Raw genomic sequence first — 24,495 nt, 5'->3', positions numbered from 1 at the left:
CTGCTGTACCAATACATTTATATGTATTCATATAAATCCCTGTCATAAACTAATTGGGCTTTAGCTGAAAACTGGCTAGGTTTCCTAATTGATGGCACGAATCTCATGTAAGTCTCTATTCCTCACACATTGCTTTCAAGCTTCCTCAACCTGGATTGCCAGCTACAGATCTAGAAAGCTGAAGTATTTTTTTCCTCAGATGCCTCTAGTAGTCGGATATCCTGAAGCTTCCAATGACATTAATCCACTGGCAATCAAAGAACTATTATCAGGGTCCTGAAGGCATCCAAAGGACTTTAACGGCTCTGACCAGCCCCACCTGGGACTCCTACCCACTCTCTCTGTCCATTGGCCTGGTGGCTCCATTTAAGCTCAGCCCTGGGCTGTTAGTCCCTGTTTCAGCTATGCTGTAGATGTGTCTGTCTGCATCCCTGCCTCTTGCCCTGCCTCCTGGATGGACCTTGGGCCAATGCTGTAGGTAGCTTCCCTCCTCATGGGACCCCTCACATGTGTTGTAGCTTGTCTCTCATTCTGCTTCCTGGATGGACCTGAACCCTTGCTGTGGGCTTGTTTCTGGGCCTGTCTCTTGCTGCTCCTGGATTGCCCCTGGTCCATCCCCTTGCTGTGTCTGGGGCTGTCAATGGACTGTGGTACCAGCTCCCTGCTGTGCTCAGGATGGTGCCCCCTCAGTGAGGGCACAGCCTGTGCTGTGGTAACCCTCAGCTTATAGCTCTACAACCCTTAGACAGCAACTGGTTCTTGCTGTTCCCTGACAATCATCTCCTTAATCATTACTACCTCCTTGCAACTCTACCCTGCTTTCTAGGGCATAGAAAAATATCTGTGTAGTTCCCCTGAATCTGTACTTCCCTGACTATTTTTCTCTACCTTGGTGTGATCATCTTTGTGTTCCAGTGAGATCAGTGCATCCTGAGATCTTGCATCTGGTAGAGAGCACAATCTTCTAGTTTTTTGAACCCACTTCTGTGAGATGTGGACTGACTTCAGCAGGGAATAACAAGTCAGGGACATGCCTGCTCTCCTCATGTTGGTGTTGTGTGACTCTCATATTCTCCCTTCCCTAAGCAGATATCCCATTTCCTATTTTATCTGACAGCTTCCTGTATTTCATTCTTATTCCTTCCTGGACTTTGGTCTCTGGCTGCCTCTCTGATCTCTTCCTCTCTAGCAGAACAAATTGTTTGTGTCTTGTTATAGCCACCTCACCTCCCCTTTTTTCACCTCATGCTCAAGTGCAACATGTCTCTTCCACAGCTCAGTTTCTCCTGCATTACCCAGTCTCTGCAATGGCCAGTTACATCCATGAATCACTGTTCTTCTCTGTGTTCTACTTGAGCTGTGTCTCTGCCCTCTTCTTGTGTCCATCTCCTTTCTGTACTACAGTGTCCCCTCATGTTGCACTCCCCTCCTTAGCTGTTTTCATCTATGAATGCTGTCTGTGACATTACTCTCCATGGAAAAAATCTTCCATGAGATACCCATCCACAGATAACACGTGGCAGACTTGCTTTCTCTTCCATTATCCTTTACCTTTGCCCCAATAGCCCTCAATTCTCTTTTCCTTGTTCTCTAACCTATACAAAAAAGGTTGCTCCTCAGACCTAACACTTCCTAAAAAAGTTCCATGCCAGCTCCACTGTTTACTTCTGCCTGCTCAGTGCCTCTGCTGGCTGCTTGGCTTTTCAACCCTTTTGTCTAAACCAGTCATCCTTCTACATATATTTGGTAAACTGTTCAATAGCAGGGATCACAGGCAGGAAGCTTCCTTTATGCCTCTGTCCTACTCACAACATGCCATTCCTAGATAGCCTCCACAAACTACAGTTTGCAACAAACCAGTGGGCGATGAGCAAACTAACACATCTACTTACCTTCAAAGAACAACCAGACTCTTCCTTTCTCACTGAATTTTCCTGTTTACTTTCTGAATAATTGTTCATGAGTGTTCACACCATCTGTGCTGTGCACTGTAAGCACAGGGTCCTGTGGAATAATGAATATTTGATCATGTCATTCAAGGCTAAAACAAGATTGTGTGGTTTAATTCTGCCATTTCCCAACTGTACAATCTCAGCATTTCTTTCATGTAATTTTTTTACATAGTGAATGCAGAGTTTGTGTATATATATCTCTAAAAAACCCAATGGGCCAACTTACAAATTTTGCATTGATATACACTAGCATTTTCCTAAGAAGTGACTGGATCCAAGGTTTTGGTTCTGATCCATTTTGAAATGAGCTGTAAAGTTCAGACAGAGTCTGAAGTTTGGGGACATTAAAATCTATGGTTCAGGGTCAGGCTCATTTTATCTTTTCTCATTCCTGGTCCTCTTCTCTGTTCTATGGCTTCTGAAAAGCAGTCCCTGCATCCATAGGGGGGAACTTACAAGCCCAAAGAGCCAAACCCAAATAGGGAGAAGCCCAACACTGTTGCTTATTAGTATTTTTCTTTGTCTCTGTAATTTGTCATCCTATCTAGCGCTTTGAACATAGGTGGGTGACTTGTACAAAGGTCTGGAGAGGCATCACATAATGTGCTACATGCTGTATCCTCCTGAGGTTTACTGGTGCTGAGCTCTGACAGAAATGCATACCCTGAAGTCTGTGCTCAGTCTTCCGTGAGGAGGCAGCCAACCGCTCCGTGCAGCAGCAAATCTGCCAGCTGGCCATAGAGGGGCGATGGCATCAGCTGCAGCCTATCCCCTGTGCTAGCTACATGACATTTCTGGTCTGGGAGGATTAGGAACCAGGGGAGCGGAGAGCAAATTGCTGCGGGGAGATGGGTTTGGGGGCAGGGGAGCGCGCTCACGCAACTGCTCTTTTGAACGTTTCTCTCTTGATTCGAAGCTACCTGCTACGTGAGGTGGGGGGACTGTGAAGGGAGAGTCTGATTTTCAGGAAAGGCTATGGAGAAACATAACTCATGTTAGTGGTGAGATTAAAGGATTAGATTCAATTCACACCCCAGTCAAAATGAAATTTCAGCCTCTGCTTTTTGTGTAACGTGCAGTGGGCCAGAGCTGCGACAGTGGTTACAGAGCTTAGCATCCTCAACAGCGTGCGGAGGGAGAGGGGTCTAGTCCCTGATTTCTGTGCGTTTCCTGCTCTAGTACAAGTGTCTCCTTGCGTGTGAAATACATACCACTAATTAGCAGCTTCTCTTGTGACGAGTGTAGAACATGACCTACGGTACCACCTTTCCCTTTCTCCCACTCCCTATGCTGAATATTTCCTCAAATAATTTTTCTGGGAAATCCTTTCTCTGGGGCATTGCAAACGGATATTGGAATCCTATTTCTTAATAAAAAAACCCCAACCAAACAAAAAAACCCCCACAACCTGTAAAGCACTTCTTGGATACGGCTCGATATTACAGAATCTTGTGCCCCAAATCACTGTCTATAGTGGAACCAGCCATTGTATTCCTGGTGTGTGAAATGACTTGAGAACAGAACCAGTTTCAATAGTAACTTTCCAATTGAAGGCTGGACTAGCTCAGTTTCCAAGGTCAGGTTTCTGGTGTGAATACCTGATTCCAAAACTGACATACATTAGAATATTTACATGATTAAAAATCATTATTGTGTTCCGATGAAGGCAGATAAGTCCAGAGGAAGCAAGTTCTTTTTTTGAGTAATTTTTCAAGCAAATAGTGACAGAGAGAACTCTGCTATTCAGCCAGTTTTAGTCAAGACATTTTGCACTTCTTTCTTTGGGTCCCCCTCAAATATTTTGTAAACTGTTGTTTCCTAGCTTGGGTGGGTTTACATGCTTAGTGCTTGTAGGTCAGCCCCATTCTTCAGCCGTGCCACCTTTTGCTCATTTTTGTTGAACATCTTCCAATTTCTCATTCATCTGGTAATAAGATGTTCAAAACTGAACACAGCATTGCAGGTACAATTTCCTATCCATGTGGAGTTACTTAGTTACACAGTGCTCTTAGTTACACAGCCCAAAATTTTACTGGGCCTTTCCTGCTACTCTATTATATATATATTTGTACATAAGTTGGTAGGTTGGTGCCTACTGTACCTAAGTCTCTTCAAACATCAGTGCCTTCCTCTCACAGAATGTGTGATTTGGATTGTTTTTCTGTGGGTATACTGGTTGGTATTTTTCCAGGTTTAATATTTTTGCTGCATTTTTAACTGTGCCAGGAGGTCCAGGATTACTTGCTCATTCTTCCAATAATTTATAATTTAGTAATTCATGGCGATTTCATTGCCTTATATTTACTCTCTCTTCCAGACCACTGTTAATGTCAAATAAGACAGGGTCCAGCATCCTCAGTTAGACTGTGCTCTCCTGTGACTCAGCTCTGCTGGCCAACAGTGTATTTGACACTGCCTGCTCAGGCTCTTTGCATGCTCTTGCCCTGAACTTGTAAATCAAAAGAAGCTGTGTTAGCTTACCCAATTTAAATAGTCTACAGGCTGTTCATCAATGTAGTAGTAAAATAGCCAACTGGAGAGTTAAAAAGAAATTGTTGCCACATGCATTTAAACTGGAAGATAGAGGAACAATCTACATCATTAGTGACTGTCTGAAGAGGTAAAGCTACACATTTAAGCTCCAGGTCTGTGGGTTTCCTGAGAGCACCAGGGAGCTGTGCAGGAGAAGTCCCACCTCCTCAGGAGGCTGTTGGGCACTCCACCACGTTCTTGCTTGTAGCTATTTGAATGTCTTCTCTTTCCCCTGACAGGTCCACGGGAAGTGTGTGTGTAGGCACAACACAGCAGGGGACCACTGTGAGAAATGTGCACCGCTATACAATGATCAGCCATGGAAGCCAGGAGATGGAAAAACAGGGGTGCCAAATGAATGCAGAAGTAAGTGGAAGGGAGTTTACTGATCCAGGCTTTCAGGATGAGCACTCACCAGGCCAGCAGGCAGAGTTCCCTAACAAAGACTTCTGTTGATTTACACTAATGGTGCCATTACAGAAACTGGGGATAGGTTGCTGGTCACTGATGGAAAACTTCAGTATGCATGTTGTTTTACTGCAGCTGACCCATTGGGGCTATTGGGAAGTGGAATCTACAAGGCAGAAATCTGTTCTTCATGCAGCTACGTCCCCTCATGTGTTTTAGCGTTCCAGGGTTTTGTGCGGGACTTACAATACTATCAGATGGCTTTGTCTCACTGTAAGAATACCACACAGCTCACAACCACTCAAGCTTCTCAGACCCTGCTGGGACTCTCACTCTGTGTTCCCATTTCTAGTTTTTATGAAAATCAAGGATTGCAGGCAGATGAAATGTGTTACATTCAGATATTTCCTCCATGATTCACAGTAGGAAAATGATACCTTTTGAAAGGTATTGCTGTGCCTATTATATAAGCCTGAAATACATTCTCCTGTTTCCCACCAGAGTGCCGCTGTCACAACCATGCTGATAGCTGCCATTTTGATCTGAGTGTTTGGCTGGCATCAGGAAAGCGCAGCGGTGGAGTCTGTGACAACTGCAAGCATAACACGGAGGGACATCGGTGTCAAAGGTGCAAACCGGGGTATTACCGAGATAGAGGGAAACCCATGTCTTCTACAGAGGTCTGCAAACGTAAGTGTTGCCACCTGCGGTGACGACAAATGAATGGTGGAAGAAGCATTAAAAGAATGATTAAAAGAAAGAAATCAATAACTCCTATAGAGTAACTCATGAGTATTACTATCCTTTCTTTGTATTCTTTTCCTAAACTACAGTTTTCTGATTAAAGGTAATCTTCCTGATTTTCTGTGTCTCTCTCTCCCCCTGGTATCACACATTTTTTTGTGATAACTGCTACAGTTCTCTAAACGCATTGCATTCTGGGGAAAGGTACATTCTTCTTGTTCTTGCCTTTAAAATAATATGGTTCCTTTTTTCTTGAGGCACATTTTATTTAGCTAGTTTTTTCTGCATATGTAAAGACTGTGTGTGCCTATTTGTAAGCTATTGTTAAAGTCCATTTGATTGTGCAACATCTGTGCACATAGATATATATAATAACAGCTGCAGGAGGTGTAGGAAGCATGAGACCATGCATATCCACTTGGGAACAAATAGATCAGACCTCACTCAGACTTATCTCTGGATTCTACAGCTGTATTATGGGGTGCTCTGCCCAGATTAATTGCCTCATTAACACTTCAGCAGGATGTGTTAGGAAGTAATTCGGGCATAGAGGCACTAATGTGGGTGTACAACCTCTGGATCAAGGTAGTTTGCACCCAGACAGTCTGGAACATAGCCCAAATCTCCCTTACTTGATGTAAACATTTCCTGAGTATCCTGCCAGGCTTCACACATCTGATTCCATCTGGCATCTATTTGGGAGGTTGCTATTTCCAACAATATACATCATTTCATTTCTCCCTTTGGATAGTTTTCCTTCCCCATAGCTCAGACATCAGTTGCCAGCACAGAGAACGTCATCCTCTGTCACCTATACTCATGTCCATTGGCATCATGTGCTTTTGAAGCTTCCCTGACCCTTTGATGGTCTTCATCAAGATTCCTCTGAAACACTCAGGTTACAGACACTCCTCTCCCTAGGACTGTATGGCCTGTGATATTTAAACTTTCTGAGCACAACACATCCTATGTTTCTGCTCGTTTGTATTCTTTCCACTGGGTCTTAGTGCCAGCACAGACTGCTTCCACGTGATCCCTTCTTTTTGATTTAACAATGTTCATCGCAGAACACTGATCAGCAGGCAGGGCTGGGGGTGAGCTTACCTAACTCGCCCTGTATCCCATAGTGTTCTGTGGTGGCCCCTTTCTAGCCCTGTTTCTAGTCTGAGCAGATTTGCTACAGGGAAATATTGTAATGAGAATAAATTGTTGTGCCAGAAGATTAGTTTTCAATTTCATAGCACCTGAAAGAATCTGTGTATGAACTCATATTTAACAGCAGGGTGATGTAGTAACCAACATCACATGTAATATTAGATCACCGCTAAAGTCAAGGAGCACTGGAGAGCAGCGAAGAGGAAAAAACATTGTTTGAAAATACAGCCTATCTGTGTGGAAACCCTAGAACAGTCTGCCTGGATGAAATCAGACCTTGACTCTACCTCTGCCTCTTTTGTCTGGTCTGGTTACAGGCCTCTCAGTACCTCCTGCCAATACTCTGGCAAAAGAAAAACTGTTCAGAAATTTACCTCGTTGAAAGAGCTTTATTCCTATCGTGCCAGTCAAGCACAATAATGTTCTTTTCACCTGGGAACATGCTGCTGCCAGCAGAAGGCCCCCAAATGCAATTGTTTCTACTCTGACTTGCACGCTCAGGCCTAGATAGCTGCCATCCCACTTTAGCCACCTGAAAGTTATATGTCTTTTCTAGGCTCCTGTACAGTCTGGAGAAACAGTGGGACCTCTAGGGAATGATTTATTGCAGTCTAACGTAGATGCACGAGATAGATGAGCTGAATTGCCCTCTAGAGGATATCTATTTCTCTTCCTTGACTTAAGAGGTATTCTGGATCACTAGCCTGCACTAGAGTTTCTGTTGGTTGTAACAGGTTTGGTTCAGCATTATTGCAAAGAGGTAAGCATGACCCTATCTGTGCATGACTCAAGTCAATGGGATCTTTCACAGGGGTGTGATGGCATGCATGAATGCTTGTCATATCAAGATATAAGGAAAGGGTATTGCAGTTCACTCTAGGGAGCCTCAGCTTTCACAGCAGACTGATGTGTGCATGATGCTTGTACCTGTGTGGAAATAGAAGGGATGCTGCAGATATAACTACAGAGTTAAGAGAAACCTGGGAGGTGGGTGGTTAGTCTGTGCCTTTTCTCTTTTATTTGAGGTGAGGAGGAGAATTCCCACAATGACATTTGACAAATTACCTTAATAGGGTAGGGTTTTCTATGATAAAAGAACTGATCCCCAAACAGTTCCCCATGTGGTTTGCAGGCAGTGTATAAGTGTGCACTTCATGTTATGCTGTACCTCTGCAGAGAATTTTCAGGGAACGTTTCACTACTTTGGTTGTTATCAGTGATAGCAAAATCAGAAACACCAGTGCAGACAGGCAGAGTCGTTTTGGATAGAACAGACTCAGTTTGATAGAGGGAAGATTTAGCCTCCAGGACTATCATCAGCTCCTTATGCCTAGAGCTGATATTAAACTGAAAGGCCTCATGCAGGATGTAAGATAGGGGCCCTCTTCTCCATCTTTAGGCTGCAAAACTTGCATTGCTATTAAACTTAATCTGGTGTGGTCTGAGTAAATTGTTCAGGTTGTGTGACCCTAAAAACAACTCTGGTTACTCAGTAAAAAACAGTTACTGTTTTGAGCACTGCTAATATGTAAGAAATTAGACAATTAGACCACCAGGTACATTTCTCCCATACTGCAGCCTGCTGATCATAAATTGAAGAGCTGCCACTTCTGGATTAGCATGCTTGTGAGGATTTAAATGTACCAGTTCCAAGGCATCATCTCACTTTGAGAAAACCATGCAAACAGTGCCAGTCTAACAACACTAAATGAAAAACCCACCCACTGGGCAAGTGCTGAAAAGCAGTAATAAACTGCAAACAGCAGACTGAATGGATGATTTTGGTGAGAGCAACCTGGTCCTCAGCTTCCCATTTTGAACTTAGAGGGGAAAAAAACCCCCTTCAATGGGAGATCAAAACTTGACCCTTGTGTACAGTAGATACTGAGCTGGGAAAGGAAATCTGATGAAAAAGCTGAATGAAATGCTGTGCTAATCCCTTTGAGAAAGCACGCTTGAAGAGTGCTCTGCCATCCAGAGCAAAGTCTAGGTTCAGCTGTGACATCCCCCTCAGGCTCCCAGAAAGTTAACAGGGCACTGCCCAGGCCCAGAAAGAGTCTTTAAGCATTAGTCATAATAATGAACAGCATTCTCTCTTAATCACTGCTAGGAGAAAAAAGTTGTATAACAATTGGATGTCCTGGCACTATCCAAACCACCCTTTGCTGAGCCTCCAATGTGAGACTGCAAAGACATTCCCTCGGAAAAAAAAATCTGTTGCAATTTGACATGTAAGTGTGAATCTGCTATTCCTTTTTGTCTGCAGAGGTAGCCTGCCTCTGATCCCTTTGCTTCTCCTGTTCCTAGCAGCTGGGGATGAATGAGAGCCAGGTTGTGTGCAGAGCCTTGTTTTGACACTGCCTAGATCTGTATTAAAAAAAAAAAAAAGGAAGGCATGAAAAGAGCCCCAGAGCAAGGCACACACCTGCCTGTTATTGGGGGTGACAACACAGGATTAAGTAGTTTGGATATAGACTTGTATGGGAGCTTTGACTTGGAAGCCTAATCGTTTCCTAACCAATGGTTAGAAAAGCTGCTGTATCCTTGGCTCTTTCCTGTGGCTTATTTGGAGGCTTAAGGGATCCTTCTGAAATGGCACCATCTTTTGTACTCACCCTTTGCTTAGCTTAAAAAATAATGCAGGCATGTAGACCCATTAAAAAGGTCTCCAGGAAAACAAGCTTTTTTACTCTAAGCACAAGGGTTGAAAATTAAAATGTGCCCAGATGCACATGCACACACACACACACTCTGAAAAGCTCTGCTTCTCATCCTTTTACTTCTGAGCAGAGGGAGTGAACTTTTAATTGTAATATCACAAAGGCCTGATCACATCTTGGTTCAAAGTCTGTCTTAATCAGCCCTGACCACACACACAGCTGTCTATCTTATTTCCTTCATTTAAGAAACATCATTGGCTGAGTCAATCCCCACATCTGACATGCTTTAAAAATTGCCCTGATTTGGTCATATGCTCCAAAGATGCACATGTATATATTTCAGATTCAAAAGGCTTTGTTTGATTTTTCATTTTGCCTGTTTTTCATCAAATACCCAGAGTCTGCTCATAGCTATATCTTATGCAGTATTATTAGACAGAAGTTTAAGGCAAGCTACCTGAAAGTCCACTGAATTACTTGGAGCACTTGCTATTTTCCTGTAAGTTGGGACCATATTGTTACAACCAATATTATATTTTACATCTGTGTCTAATTACATGGGAAAGACAGCTGTGTGGAGGGCAGACAGATTTATTGAGGACTTGAGTGGAGACTGCTGTATGAATTATTCATTTTTCATTATTCCTTGTCTCCTCCTTTTTACAGTAGTTTCTGACAAAACAAACTTAGTATAGGACTGAGACTAAAAGGCAAGAGGACACTTTGTGATACTTTATGACTGATAGCCAATTCTAAAGTACAATGATGAAATTTTTCATTACGCTGCTGTCAAGGGGAGAACCCAAATAAACCAGCCATCTCTGAGCCAGAACTGTCTGCACACCGTCCCTAACATAATTGATGATGCCTTTGACAAACAAGGCCATTGTCATGTCGGCTGGTGTTTTGTTAGACAGGGAGGCGGATGGAGAGAAAACTAGGGTTTGCCAAGAGAAAAGAAGCAAAAATCAGCAGGGAAAGATGCTGTGTTGTCAAATATTGGGAAATGTAAAAGGGTGAGGTTTTGGAAACTTGCTTTTATGCTTCTTTAATTGTGAGGTTTATCTGCAAATCTGTGGTACTATTAAACAGATAAAACCCAGTCATCAACAGCTGCCCCTTCAGCATGTGACATGTGGGCTCTTATTTTAGGAGTTACCTTAGATGCACAACTGGGATTTTGGCCGTAATACTCTGGAAGCCAGACAATGTACACACCCGAGCTGAAATGCTAAATAAACACAGACTGAGTAAAGCGTTCGCAAGCCACTTGTATAACTCATCTGAAAGTGTTGTACATTTATTGATTCAGCTTGCTTTCTGATCCTCCAGAAGCTGTCCCAGTTTCTAATTGGGGAACATCCCCCACAGTTCATTTGGGAACATGGTTTTCCTGAACTGTAGCCCCAAAATGAAAAAAAAAAGGGGAGGGGCCCCACTTTTTTCCTACCTCCTCATCAGCTTCTGCCAATGCTGTCAGTCACTGTCCTGTAATACTTTCCCTGAGGGATAGGATGGGAGAAGGTCTCATCTTCCTGAATCAGGATCTAGCCTCAGTTGGTGATAGGTAGTCTAATGATTTACCCATCTGTTATGTGACCCTAACTGATGAAACCTGAAAACCGGAAATAAGATGGGAATAAAGATGGACCCAGAAGTTGCAGAAATATAAATTTAAGGTGAAAACTCCACAGGTAGATCCTGCCTACAGAGATATTACAGTGAAATCAGAAACCTGGGTTCAAGCCAACCCAGATGTTGGCAGCCTCTTAATTCTTGTGGCTCAGACCTGTCTGCAGTAAAGGAAGCGTGTGTTTCCCCTCCTTATCCCCAAATCTATGACATCCATTTTTTTCAGTGATGGACGGAACTCAGTCTCTCCTCTTTTAGGGTGATGTAGTCAGCCCTGCAAAAATCTGGGCAAAAATAATTCAAGTTGAGCAGCAACAAATCAGAACTTGCCTTTGAAACTGTCAGTGCTAATGAGCACTTCATTGTTACACCTGCTCTCCAGAACTGACAGCAAAATCCCTGGGTTTGCTCCCAAAGTCAAGACTGCTTTGTGGCAAACAGGCGAGCCTGCTGCCATCCGCCAACCAGCTCATTGTGTTGAGTACATTGCCCATGACAGCACGCTTATTTTCTGTCCTTAGGCTATTGTGCTAGTGTCCCTTGAAAACAACGGACTGAGATCTGTCTACAGCAGAGTGTAATAATATTATTAAAAATATTGGCATAAAGAACACAGGGCATGGTGAAAAAAATAACTATGTAGTAAGCAGATCATAAGAGAAATGCCCTTTAAACAAAATTGCTCACCCTTTTTCTCATACTATTTTCAAAAGATATTTTGTTTTCTTGAGCATCAAATATGAGGTTGCAGATGAAAGTGAATCTGTCCCTGCTACACTTAACACTCTTTATAGTCATATACTTGTCCCTTCCCCTTGGAAAATGATGTGTGGAATCGGAGTGTTCATTTGGTCTCTTATCTGTGAGCTCATGAAGAAAAGTAGTTTGATTAGAAGCAATGATGGGCAAACTTCAAAAGCTTTGGAGATCATGTTTGGTTCAGATAAGCATCCAAAAGGCTGGCCTCTGATCCAAGCTATCTAAACACCTTGGGTGTCCAACATTTAACTGAAAATCTCTGCTGAAGTGGGTCTTGGCCACAAGATTTTTATTTCTGCCCTCTTCCAGATGGATGAAGTAGAGATGCATTGCCTTTTCAGTCTCTGCCACAAGCAAAAAGCCAGGGCACGCTGCTTTGTTAATACAAACAAGAGCTGAAATATGAAGGCCTGGAGTTCAGCTCAGCTCTCAACAAGTTCAAACTTGTTTGAATATCAGAAATGAGCGGGTATGTTTATTGCTTGTATTTTATCTCTGCAGAGCTGTTGGCACAAAGCTTGACCATCTCAGCTAGCCTCTGCCCTGATGGAGAGGAGTCAAGCGTTGGCTTTGCACCACTATCTGTATATTACTTTCCACCTCACTCCCTGATGCTGTCGCATTGGGAATGTCCTGGTGGTGTGGGATTATGACAATTTATTGTCTGTGAAGGCAGAGTTGCCCACAGGAGCTGTTTTACTGCCAAGTTGCCTTGAGTTGCCAGGCTGGTGTCAAGCTGGCAATAGTATTAGAAAGATCTGGGGTTTTTTCCTCCTATTTGCTCATCTCCAGCTACATGTAAAATACACCTAGTGAGTTTAGAGATCTTCTCTCATTCTGTCCGCCTTCCTTATAACAAATCTGCTCGTGTATTTGTATAAAAAATGTCATCAGTTTCTTGACATACAGTACTGCATGGTGAGATGTGTCCCTTAGAACTCACACTGAAGGAAATTTGTGGACTCTTTGGAGGCAGAAATTGAAAAAATGTCTCAGGTCATCTGAATCACCTGCATAAGCTGCATCTAGCCCCAGAGGAAACAGTAGTTTTGTGATCTCTGTCTTCACAGGAAAGACAACGTAGGCAATAGCTATCATTTTTTACCTCGTCCATGCTAGTGAATCTTTTTGCAAAACACTTTAAAAGTGAGTCACCTGCAAGCCCCTTTAAAAATAAACACACAGTGGAGGCTTCCTGCCACTGCTTCAAAACCCTGTATGGTCAAGATTTGTGTAGTAGGGAAGAACTGACTTTCACACATAAATGGGTCCCAGTTGTACTTGTTTTGCTGTGCTTAATGAGTTAAAAAGAAACAAAAATAATATTGCAAATGTAGGCTGACAATGCAATGTTTACCAGTTCTGACTTAAAACTACTGAGCGTAAGGAAGAGGGCACGAGTTTATCAGCCTTGCAAAAATGTCACTTAACCAGATGACCCCTGGGCACATAATCTCAGTCACCTCTTACCGTATCTCCATAGCTTGCGCCTGCCAGCCAATGGGTTCAGCCAACGCAACTTTCAGCAGAAGCTGGCGATGCCACCCCAAGACGGGATTCTGCTACTGCAAGCCAGGCGTGGCGGGCCCCAACTGCGATAGATGTCTCATGGGCTACTGGGGCTTTGGAGAAAATGGCTGTCGTCCTTGTGACTGTGCCAGAGACTGCGACCAGCATACTGGAAACTGTTTCAATGGGTAAAGAAGCCCTCCTTTGGGTTCACTTTGCGATGGGATTCTGTGAAATGAAACAAAGATGAACTGAAATACTGCAGCAATGACAGTAGTTGGAGGATGCTGGAGGGTGCACAATCACTTGAAAAGGTGGCTGTAAATCATAAAAGGTTTCTTAGATTCCATTTGGTGGCTGGCACACTTTTAAGTCCATTGTATTATCCAAGGCAATCTTGAAATGATTACTTTTTGCAGTAATAATAGGCAACTCCACAACCCCATGGAAATATGTACAGCATCTTTAAGCATACGTGTTTGCCTTGGAAACAGATGGAAGAGTCTGGAGAGCTTGCCTCTCATCTATGTGCAAAGTAAAATGACTTACAAGGTCTCCCTCTTGCTTCTAGAGGGCAGGCATCTGTACCCCAAACATGCATTAATCAGTACAGAAATCCTATGATTTGCTGAGTGACTGCAGTTTCATGGGTCCTGCAGGTGTCCTCAGTTCCTAGTGACATCAACAAGTGGTCACTAACTTTGAGTTACTTAATTCAGTAAAAACAAACAAACAAAAGCAAAAAAGGCCCAATATGTAGTTACTTTAAAAAATGCTAAGTCAGCAGTGGTAAGGCCTAAACAAAAGCCTAGATCTTGTGATCTCTCTATATGGCATGAAGTCTTGCTCTTATTTGCACTCCCAACCTGAAGAAAGCAAGCTCACCTGTCTGGATACAGCCACAGGCTACAAACACCTGCTTCCCACCCATCTCCTCTCCTAACCAAGTCTTCTGTTTTATGTGTCCCCCCCAGCTATGACAATGAGCCATTCTTTAACGTTCCCATTGGGGGACGAATCCCTGACCTTGTGCAAACACCAACCAACGAGAGTGAAGAGGAGTGGAAATGGAATGACCATGAGCAGGGATTTTCTGCACTGAGGCACCCAGGTACAGCCCAGAGTCTGGGAACATTTAGTAACTTCACTCAGTGCCAGTTCTTTCTTCTCTCCAGCCTGACTTAAATTCCCCCTCTCATCTCTAGCTTGCCTGTCCCCCATCTGCTGGCAGCATCTGCTAATCTGAACCGTATAGGTTATCATTACACTTACGTTGTTATTTTCCAAACCAACTGTACTATCCAACTTTGGTTTTGGAAATTGCTAAGTCATGAATAAGATTGTGTAGAAAAAATACTCTCCTTTTGTTGTCATAATTATAGTCATAATGCTTATGATTTTACACAGCTCCTTCTCAAGCATTCAGTTGCTGTTCAGAACTTCAAATGCTATTTGTAAAAAGATCATGTCAGCTTCCACTGAAATGCATCAGCTCTGAAGTGGAATACAAGTGATTTTAAGAGTTAAGATATTCCTCATGGCACAACAGCTCAGGAGAGAAAGTAAAGTATACTGTATCCAGCTAAAGTTACAAAGTAAGTAGGCCTATAGAATGAGGTGGAGCCTTTAATACTTAAATAAGTTCTGTTTTGCTTGCCAGGTATGAAGGTCAGCACTTACCAGCATCACCGGCTTTGTAAGACCCAGAGATAATAGTGCCACCTATTGCATATCTAGACTTTTCTGAGAGGGATGTTACCTTAATACCAGCAAGGATCAGCATTTCTTAGCTTATGGGATCAAACAAGGGTATTATTACTTACATGACTTACACCTGGATCTTATTCTTGCAAATCTCTTTATTAGTATCAGTTTTTTAACTGTACAATAGACCCCATGAGGGCTGCATTTTACTTGACAGTACTGATCAGATTTCAGAACAATTATTGTATCATCTAACAAGAAACAGATTTGCAAATAACTGAGCTCACTCTCAAATTTACTCCTAAGGCCCATCCGGATTATGGGAGCTATATACATACAACTTTGTAACTGAGTATCATTCACTTTTCTTTTCTCTCTCATGTCCTGGCTCTTCTCCAACCCTTTGTGTTCCCCTGCTAGAAAAGTGTGTGTGCAAAGAAAAGGTGCTTGGAAGTGTCACTGACTTCTGCCAAATGAAATATGCTTATGGTAAGTGGCTGTTGTGCCCCCAAGGTATGATAATTTCACAATGATGTTCTCTCTATGCATGTTATTAGCTGATAGCTATGAAAAATGACAGGACTGGCTAAGTCATGAAATAAGAGGTAGGATTTCTTCTGCCTTTTTTGTCTAGTGACATGGCCAACTTCTCATCAGAACTGAATAGCATTTTTCATGCAAGGCTCTGGGGTGTCTCCTTTCTACCCAGTTAGCTTCCCTCTTTCCAGCAGAAGGAATGCTAGAATTGTAACTCAGTGGAATGGTGGTCCTCTATATCAAGAATAAATTATAAAAGCCTTACATCTAAACTGCCATTGTTTTTGCACTCATTATGCAGGTTCAAATGGCCATGCTTGTTTACCGAGAATGTATTTAATACTGTGGTTTATGAATACCTGGTTCATGCCATCACATGAAGCAAGAAAGGAAAGCTCTGCCATCCAAAGGTTTGATGTGTTTGTGTCATGACACAGCAAAGCCTGCTTGTGGGGCTGGTCTAGATGAGACTACCCTGCCAAAAAGTTATGGGATCCTATTAAATTAAAGGAACAGAAGTTTATCATGGCAAACAGATGTTAGGCCACAAAACAAAAATGCTTCTTCTAGTTTGTTGTGCAATCATGGAATTTTAGCCATGTGACATGCCTGCAGTCTGATGGGAAACTTCCTGACTTCCTTCCTGTAGAGCAGACAATCCCTTCCCATAAGACAAAATTTTTGAGAGGCCAATGTTAAAGCTCAACACAAGTTTTCAAACTGCAAAATATAAAGCCTAGAATCAGTGCACTTAAAATCAGACTGTTAGCTGCTGACCTGTTTTTTCCACCTTTCCTATGTACACTTAAAAGTGCTTTCCTATGATTTCCAAGCGCTTGACATCAGCCCATTAAAAAGTAGTTGCTAAATAACATGGTGAAAGGATCAGTTAACTACTTCAATAGAAAAATCTAGTTTTTCTTCTCCAAATTTATTTAGAAGAACCATGACTGACGTGGACGAGCATTAGAATACACTTTCTGTACAACTGCAGTGTTTTTTCATGTCTTCTTTCAAGGTTTTAAAATTCTACCTTTTAGCAGCATAAAAAAATTCATTTAGAAATCAATTGTTGATCTCTCTCTTGATATGTTTTCTGGCAGTGATAAAAGCAAGAATCCTATCAGCTCATGACAAAGGGACCCATGCAGAAGTTGTTGTGAAAGTGAAGAAGGTCCTGAAATCAGGCAAAGTGAAAATTGCTCGGAGCAACAGAAGCATTTACCCAGAATCCTGGACCAACAGGGGATGTACATGTCCCATTCTCAATCCTGGTAAGGACAAAATGCTTCCCCTGTAAACAGTGGTGACAATTCATTATGAACATTAGCTATGGCTACCCAACACTTGCCATCAGTCTTTCTGGGGCAAAGTCTTTTGATACATCCACACCAAAGAGGGAGTCAACAGAAAGCTGCAGTAAAAAGCATTTTGGTATCAGAGAACAAAGGTTTACCGAAAAGCTCAAACCTCCCTGCAAATGTTTTAAGTGACTTTATTTGATCTTCCAGAATATTTGTGACTAGAAGAATGTTTGTGAGGAAAAAAAAAAAAAATCCCTGTATTTTTATGTCCAAAGAGTTTTCTTCCTCACTCTGTATTCTCACATCATGCTTTACTTCTTGTTGGAAAAACTAGAAATTATTATGAAAATTTTTGAAAGTGAGGGGAAGCTAACTTCTTCTATGCCTTTGTAATGGTTTCAAATAACAAAAAGTAAGTCTTCCTTCCTCCTTCTACTGTAAATTCTAGTGAATTCAATGGTTTGTTCCATCAAAGCCTAAGGTTGACAACCTGCAGCATATTGGAAACCAATCATGGGTGGAGAACATAAAACCAAATGAATTTAATTTCAAACCAAGACAGGAAAATCTTTAATGATTAGAAATTCATCTTTTAAGTACATAAAGTCCTTTTTTATAACCAGTTTGTGATAGGTCTCTAGGTTTGCTCGCTAACCACATTCTATCAGAATGATCCATGTTTGTTCACTTTTAATTATGGGAATCTCCCTGCAGCAGTGGAGTGGAGAAGTAGGGGAGTGGAAGGCAGCAACCTTCTCCCCAGCTCTGCTGAAGGCAGAAACATCACACTATAGACTGCAAAGCTCCATACTAGTACTGATGGCTCCATACTAGATATCAGTGGCTGAGCAGATACGTTCCTCAATTCAACCTTCCCTATTGCTGCCTTTCCTGCAATACAACTTAGTGGACGACAGAGAGAAATATGTTTACTTGAACAACAGCTGAAATCTCTGGGTAAATCTTGGAATCCTATAAATTTGAGCCTGGACTCTATTTTTTTTCAAGTAGAATCACACAATCATTTAGGTTGGAAAAGACCTTTAAGATCATCAAGTCCAACCGTAAACCTAACACTGCCAAGTCCACCACTAAAACCATGTCCCCAGGTGCCTAAGTAGATGCTAGGTGTTTAATTCTGACAGATTTTTGATTACTCGCACCTTTCCTTCATATCACTGGAAGTTCCAAGTCTTTGAGACCACGTCCTGGGATCAAATCCCAACAAGACAAAGACTTTGGGTGTCATTAGGGTAACCAGTAGTGTATGCTGGGGATCATGTTTCATTATTCAACCTTATACCACAGAAAATGGTGACTTGCCATTGTTCTAAAAGCAGCACCTGATAGAAAAATTACCCCATGTTTTTTCCTCTGAATAGATTGAAAACATATCCACTGAATGAAAGGAATTCCTTGTGCTTCACTTAAAATGTAAGATTTAATCTAACCTTTAAGACAAGTTCTCAGCTGAAATCAGCCACATACAAGAGACAGCTGTTTTAGGAAAGGCTGTGTCAAATCAAACTGTGTATGAATTTTTCCTGTTATGGCAAAATGAACTGTACTGTCTCAGAAACAAATTTTGTCATCCATTATCTTATCAAGTGAAAGATTGCATCTGAATTTGCATTGAAGTGTAATATGGGCCCTGAGCTCTCTTTTTAGGGGTAGTTCTTGAATTTGCACATAAAATTTTTGGCTTAATGTAGTCCAAATGAGTAAGGTGTTTTCCTCTACTTAAACTCCAGTGGCACAGTTGTGCATAATTAAGTATTTACCAGTGTTCCCTATGAAACTGTGGGACCCCTGAATCAGACATGAATGAAACATATTGCTTAAATATGATGAGAGTACATCTGATCCCACACAGATATTTGAAGAGGGAAAATATCACAGGACATTTTTCTCCTTTGTACCTCTCTAGCTTTACTTTGCACGTCTTCAGAAACATAGGGCTGAAGACATACAGCTCAGAAATTTAGATGCTAGAGATACAGGTGTTATGCCATTGCCTCTTGATATAAATTAAAGCTACGGACAGGTCCCCATCACTGCAGTTCTGCAGATTTCAACATATTGTTTGACTGAACCCCTGCCCCAAGATCACAGTATGCCCTGACTCATGGTGGAAACCTTACTTTTTCTCTCTTCTCGGGGCTTTTACACCCTCCTTTCTCTACAAGCATCAGGAGTTGCTTCCCAGCACACAACTTTGAAGAAGGAGGGCAGTAGCAGCAGCAGGGGACAAAGGCATAAATAGCAGCCACCAGATCCCTGCAGATTGGTGTGCAGAACCTCACATATAACTTGCCCTGGGTGCACCTGTTTCTCTAAATCCTGATCAATGAGGGAATTTTACTTACTACAGTTAATACAACAAAAGAGTGCTTATACATCTCCTAAGGCAGTGACATGATTATTAGTAGTACTTGCTTCTTTTCTCCGTGTGTAGTTATCAACTTTTTTGTTCACAGACCTCTTTTTTTGAGGCTCCGCTACTTGTATCTTAAGATTATAATCTAGGAAGTCTGGCTTACTATTTTCATATATAATACCAGCTTCCACACCTGTTCAGACCAAATTCTGCTACTCATCATACCTATACAAGCCAGGAGTAATGCTACTGAAGCACATGAAGTTACAATGGCTTAAAACAAAGGTCAGACAGATCAGACTCAAACCTGCTCATCTGCACATGGAGGTGTTGAACTTGTAAGCAATAAGGCCACAGGAACTAAATCAATTTGTACTTGTAATTCCTGAGCATAATCATATGACAACATTGAACCTGTATGCCCAGGAGTCAGCAGTGACAATATGCATGTGAAAGTATGTTTACATGTAAGATGATGGCACATGCATAAACTGGATGAAGCTGGCTAAAATGCTACATGCCAGATGCTTATGAAATAGAGAAATTCTGCATTAGTAGAACATAGTTCTGTTTTCTTCTATTTATTGACTGAAGTTTTTCCTTTTTTTTAATTTTTTTTTTTAAACTAGGTACTGACTATCTTATAGCAGGCCAGGAGGACTCTAGGACCAGCAAACTCCTTGTGAACATGAACAGCCTGGTGAAACCCTGGAAAGCACATTTGGGAAAACAAGTATCAGATATTCTTCGAACTGGGTGCAAATAATTTCTGCTTCAGAAGTTACAGTGCTGAACTTTGCCTTCTAGTAACACTGCAGTGAAAGGTGTAGTTAGTTCATGCGTTCCCATTCAACATGCTCCTAGCTGAAGTGATGAAAGCAGACTTACCATCCTTTCTCCTTTCACATGCTTAGAGAGGAAACTTGGGACATGACTACTTTTTTAAAAATAATGCACAGCCTTATCATACAAAATTAAGTAGTGCATCATAGGTTACAAGTCAGTTCTTAATTTGAGCTGGATTCCATGCAGCCAGAGAATCATTTTACAAGGCAAAACTAAAGATATGGATTAGTGTTTCCATACTTCAGGTCAGAGCCTGGTATTACTATGTACAAGCTGCTTACATAATGCCTTCATTACTTGGGTGTAGTTTTCTTTATAAGTGACCACTAACCAGCAGCAATTTCTTTCAGCTTTACAAATGGCATAATACTAAACAAGCATGTCAAATAATACTTATTTAAAAGAGCTCAGATTGATTTAACATCAGGCTGCAATTATGCCAATATAACGGGTTGCTTTCTAGAAGGCAGTATTATCCCATTGCTGAACAGAACACACTAACATGTGACTTGTCTTGGGACAAGGTACTTTATAGGTGTACATTGCTCTCATCAATGCTTAGTGCTGAGGTCTGCTGCAGAAAGCACCTTGGCTGAAACCTGATTCTAAATCCAGCCTTTGCCCTCTAAGGTCATTTTGCTCTTTGCTGTAGTACTTTAGTCTGTAACACCACAAAGGTTTCACAGCGATTACCACTAAAAAGCCTTATGCTAGGAAAGAGCCAAAACGTGTGAGGAACTAGTAGCTGCTCTAATGTTGAGATTGTAACACTACAAAAGCTACAAGGCAGAAGCAGGAGGAGGTAAATGGATTGGCTGGACTGTGTATTAAATGAGGTAGCTATAGTTACTGTGAGAGCAACCTGGCTATTCAAACTGTGCTCAAGACCACTGGCATTTGATTGCACTTAGTGCTTTCATTCTGCTTTATTTCTCTTGGTCACACTTCAGGTTAGGACACTGAATCTAGGCTTCCTTCCTATTGTGCCTGAGGATTATTTTTCCCTCCACAGAAGTATAGGAGTGGTAATATCTGCACTCTACGTAAAAATAGTTCTGTTCTGCAAAAGCATTCTTTCTAAATCAATTTTACCCTACCCTATAGTAATTAAGGAGGTGGCTACTTAAATCATTCCCTAACACAATATTTTGAGGAAATTGTAGTTTAAGACCTGTCCCCCCTGTTTAAGGACTCACAATCAAATGAAGCTGATTGGAGCACATTCCCTCATGAAGTAAAGCAGAAGCTATAATAAGTCAGTCTATTCTTTCAGGGGATTACAGATAAAAAGCATGCACACATGCTACTTTTGTGTATTTCTATTCCATGTCTACAATTTTTTAATGCTCTCAAGAAAGATGAGATGTCTTCATTTAGCACTGTCTGACTGGCACATGGAGTATCTAGAAAAGCCCAATACTAATGCAGAAGTATGGAAGTCCCAGTCTACAACTTAGGCCATCAGTTTGTTCTCTTTATCACTGGGAACCTGAAAAACCAGCTTCTTTCCTTCCATTTGTTGCTGTTTTCCTTCTAACTTCATATTGGTTGACCAGCAGAAAAATCCTCAGGTCATTTGGAAATGGATGACAGGCAGATATTTACAAAATAAAAGCCCCACTTTTCCTCCCAACGGTGCATAAAGAGTGTTTCTTCCTCCCTCCTTTTCAGAGTGTCTCCCCTCCCCCATTGCCATTGCTTTCCCTCTTTCACTTCATTATTTATTTGTTGTTACCTAAAGTGGTATCCAACAATGTGGCATCTCCAACAAGCCATTTAATTAATGCAATAAAACACTTCTTAACCAAGGAATTTGGCTTAATTTGAAACGTCAGCTTACAGAAATTAAGAGCATAGCAACTGCTTTCTTTACTGTCTCCAGAAATTGTCTGACAACAAAAAGATTGACTAGTTTGCTTTCAAATATCAATATAAATAAAGATGTGTACATGAATTTACAGTCTGTTCTCAAAAGGCCTCTCAGAATAAATGAAAATCAAGTGTAGGTTTAGAACTAAGCTGAGGAACATGCTTTTCAACACAGGCCATTTTACCTGCAGGGGATCTTATTTAAGGATGATCATATTCCATTTTGGTTTATAGTCAGTACCGTATTAAAGCAAACTCCCATATTCCACTTTTTGTGCCAGACTGGTGATTTTGTGGGGAGGGTAAACACCTGCGTAGTTCTCTTCTGTGGATGAAAAGTTATTTTTTAACATGGTCATTTACAAGCATTTGTGGCTACTGCTAGTAGAAATACTATTTGGAACAAGAATATTGATACCCTGGTGTGTTCTCTTGGGGCCTACTAACGACTACCAAATGCAGACACCATTGTATGCAAACAAGATAGCCATCAATATATCACACATTTCAGATCTCAAAAGTAGCTGATACATACACACACTTTAAAGTGTAAAGCGAGTGGGGGAACCCAAAGATATTCAGCTAATTTCTTCTCTTCCAATTTCCCATTCTTTTGTATCTCTAATTTACTTGCAGGTACCTGTATAGCTAAGTCTACTTCATTCCCTCTGTTAGTTACAAACATTGCACATTTTGTTCCAACTACTAGCTCCTGTTTAATGGATTTGCTCTAGAGAGTAGCAGGTATTCCATAAGCATGGAATTTAATTTGAAAGCAAAAAATGAAAGCACATTAGGGTGAGTCAACACTGCAAGTTGACTTTTTATTGGTATCACCACTTCTGCTGATCAGGTATCTCTGAGTTCACAGAGAAGAAAAATAAAAGAATAAAGTTCTAACTCACACAGAGCTACCATGTGCAATCTCTTTGTTCTGCAGTGCTACAGTCCAGGTAGCCTGTCTGAAAATAAGTATCTAAATAGAAATGAACTGCATAGATCAAGTTAGAACAGCTATTGATTAGAGAAGAGATGAGAAAGTTTAGACTGATCACCGTGAAACTTTGGAAAGGAAAAAAGTTATTTTCTTGTGTACTGGTACCTGAAATGAAGATGAGCGTAAGACAGTGCAAGATGACAACTGTCTTCCTAGTAGAAGCTGTTACATATTCCTCAGAACAAGCAAACAAGGTCATACATAGTAAATTAAAAGAACTACCACAGAAGGTATGGTATTCCTGTACAAAAAAAGAATTGTTTGGTAGGCCTGTGTACAATATCACATACCTTGTGATCATCTCTGTGACTGTGTGTCTTAGGTGGCACAGTAATACAAAGAATACTGAACACGGAAAAAAGGATGCACTTGCCCAATACCGAAGTGGCTGGACAGCTTCTTTTAGTACATGTAAAATGGGACCTGTCTTTAAAATGGCCACATGAACAACCCTACAGCACCCAAATAGACAAGGTGTCTCACAGGCAGTAGCAACCACATACCAAACAGTAGCAATGATGTATCACTTGGAAATCCTGCATACGGATTAAATAAAAGCCTTTACTCACAAGAAGTCTGGAAAGCTGTGGAAAGTTTATAATAGGGGAGGTGATAGCTTGAAGCAGAAGCACATGTAACTTTCCACAGAGAGCAGCAAACTCAGGATGCTGGAGGTCAAAGCAGCTCTCTGTAACAGCTGTGCAGCATGTGTATCCATGAATACATGATCATTCTGGCAACGTGGCCCGTTAAAGCATCAAAGTAGTTCATTAAATGGCCATTGTGAGTGCTGAGCCCTAACTCCAATGTACCAACATATTGCTAGTAATGCTTCTCCAGCTTCTGCTCTTGGCAAGCAGCTAAGAAGGAAAATGTACCTATGCACAACCTTTGTGCACTGCTCTTTGAGAGTGGCTCACTGCTAAAAAGAGTAAGTTTTCTCTGTAGCATTTACCATGTCTCATAGTTTTTCCATGCTGCTCGATGTAAGCTTTCTTTGAATTGATATAATTCACAGGATGTGCTCCCTCAAGTCCCCCAGACCTGGGAAAATTAGTGTGTTATTTGTTACGTGTTGTAGCACTTTTTTTTTTTTTTTTACTTAAAACTTCAATTAAAAATACTCAGAAATCTATATTGATGTGAGGTTTGGGATCTATTTTTAAAATTTTAAACCATGCAATCCTCAAACCACATGCACATTAATTCTTTTTAAGTTAATAAACCACAAACATTCCAGACATCAGGCTCTTGCTTCGATAGTGTTAGCATAGTCAGGCAAATGGAGAAAAGCATTTATTTAAAAGGCAACCATGGTAACATGTTATTTTTCTACTGAGCAACTTATGAAAAAAAATGTACATTTAGTATAGGAACATGTACAGATTAGAAACACAAAATGGGTACAGTTAATTTATGTAAATGGCATGTTAATTGCATCAAAACCCAATCCTGCAAAATCTTTCATGTAGGTACTTGCAGGTGCTTAATTCCCAGAAGAAATACATAC

At 41.3% G+C, this 24,495-nt stretch overlaps 1 protein-coding gene across 1 annotated transcript in view; it reads left to right on the top strand.

Annotated features, from left to right (window-relative positions):
- LOC142415581 (netrin-4-like) overlaps positions 1 to 24,054 on the top strand; it is a 57,001-nt gene extending 32,947 nt beyond the window's left edge. Inside the window, exons 4-10 of the mRNA XM_075514100.1 lie at positions 4,724 to 4,850; positions 5,394 to 5,582; positions 13,326 to 13,539; positions 14,326 to 14,462; positions 15,476 to 15,544; positions 16,696 to 16,866; positions 19,903 to 24,054. Of these exons, the coding sequence (XP_075370215.1) occupies positions 4,724 to 4,850; positions 5,394 to 5,582; positions 13,326 to 13,539; positions 14,326 to 14,462; positions 15,476 to 15,544; positions 16,696 to 16,866; positions 19,903 to 20,039 (1,044 nt within the window). The 3' untranslated portion in view covers positions 20,040 to 24,054. The remainder of the gene's footprint in view (positions 1 to 4,723; positions 4,851 to 5,393; positions 5,583 to 13,325; positions 13,540 to 14,325; positions 14,463 to 15,475; positions 15,545 to 16,695; positions 16,867 to 19,902) is intronic.
- The last annotated feature ends 441 nt before the right edge of the window (positions 24,055 to 24,495 follow it).

Source organism: Mycteria americana, chromosome 11 (assembly GCF_035582795.1).
Source record: "Mycteria americana isolate JAX WOST 10 ecotype Jacksonville Zoo and Gardens chromosome 11, USCA_MyAme_1.0, whole genome shotgun sequence".
Classification (NCBI taxonomy): domain Eukaryota; kingdom Metazoa; phylum Chordata; class Aves; order Ciconiiformes; family Ciconiidae; genus Mycteria; species Mycteria americana.
The sequence above is the reverse complement of the archived record's forward strand: the minus strand, read 5'-3'. Positions and strand labels throughout refer to the sequence as shown.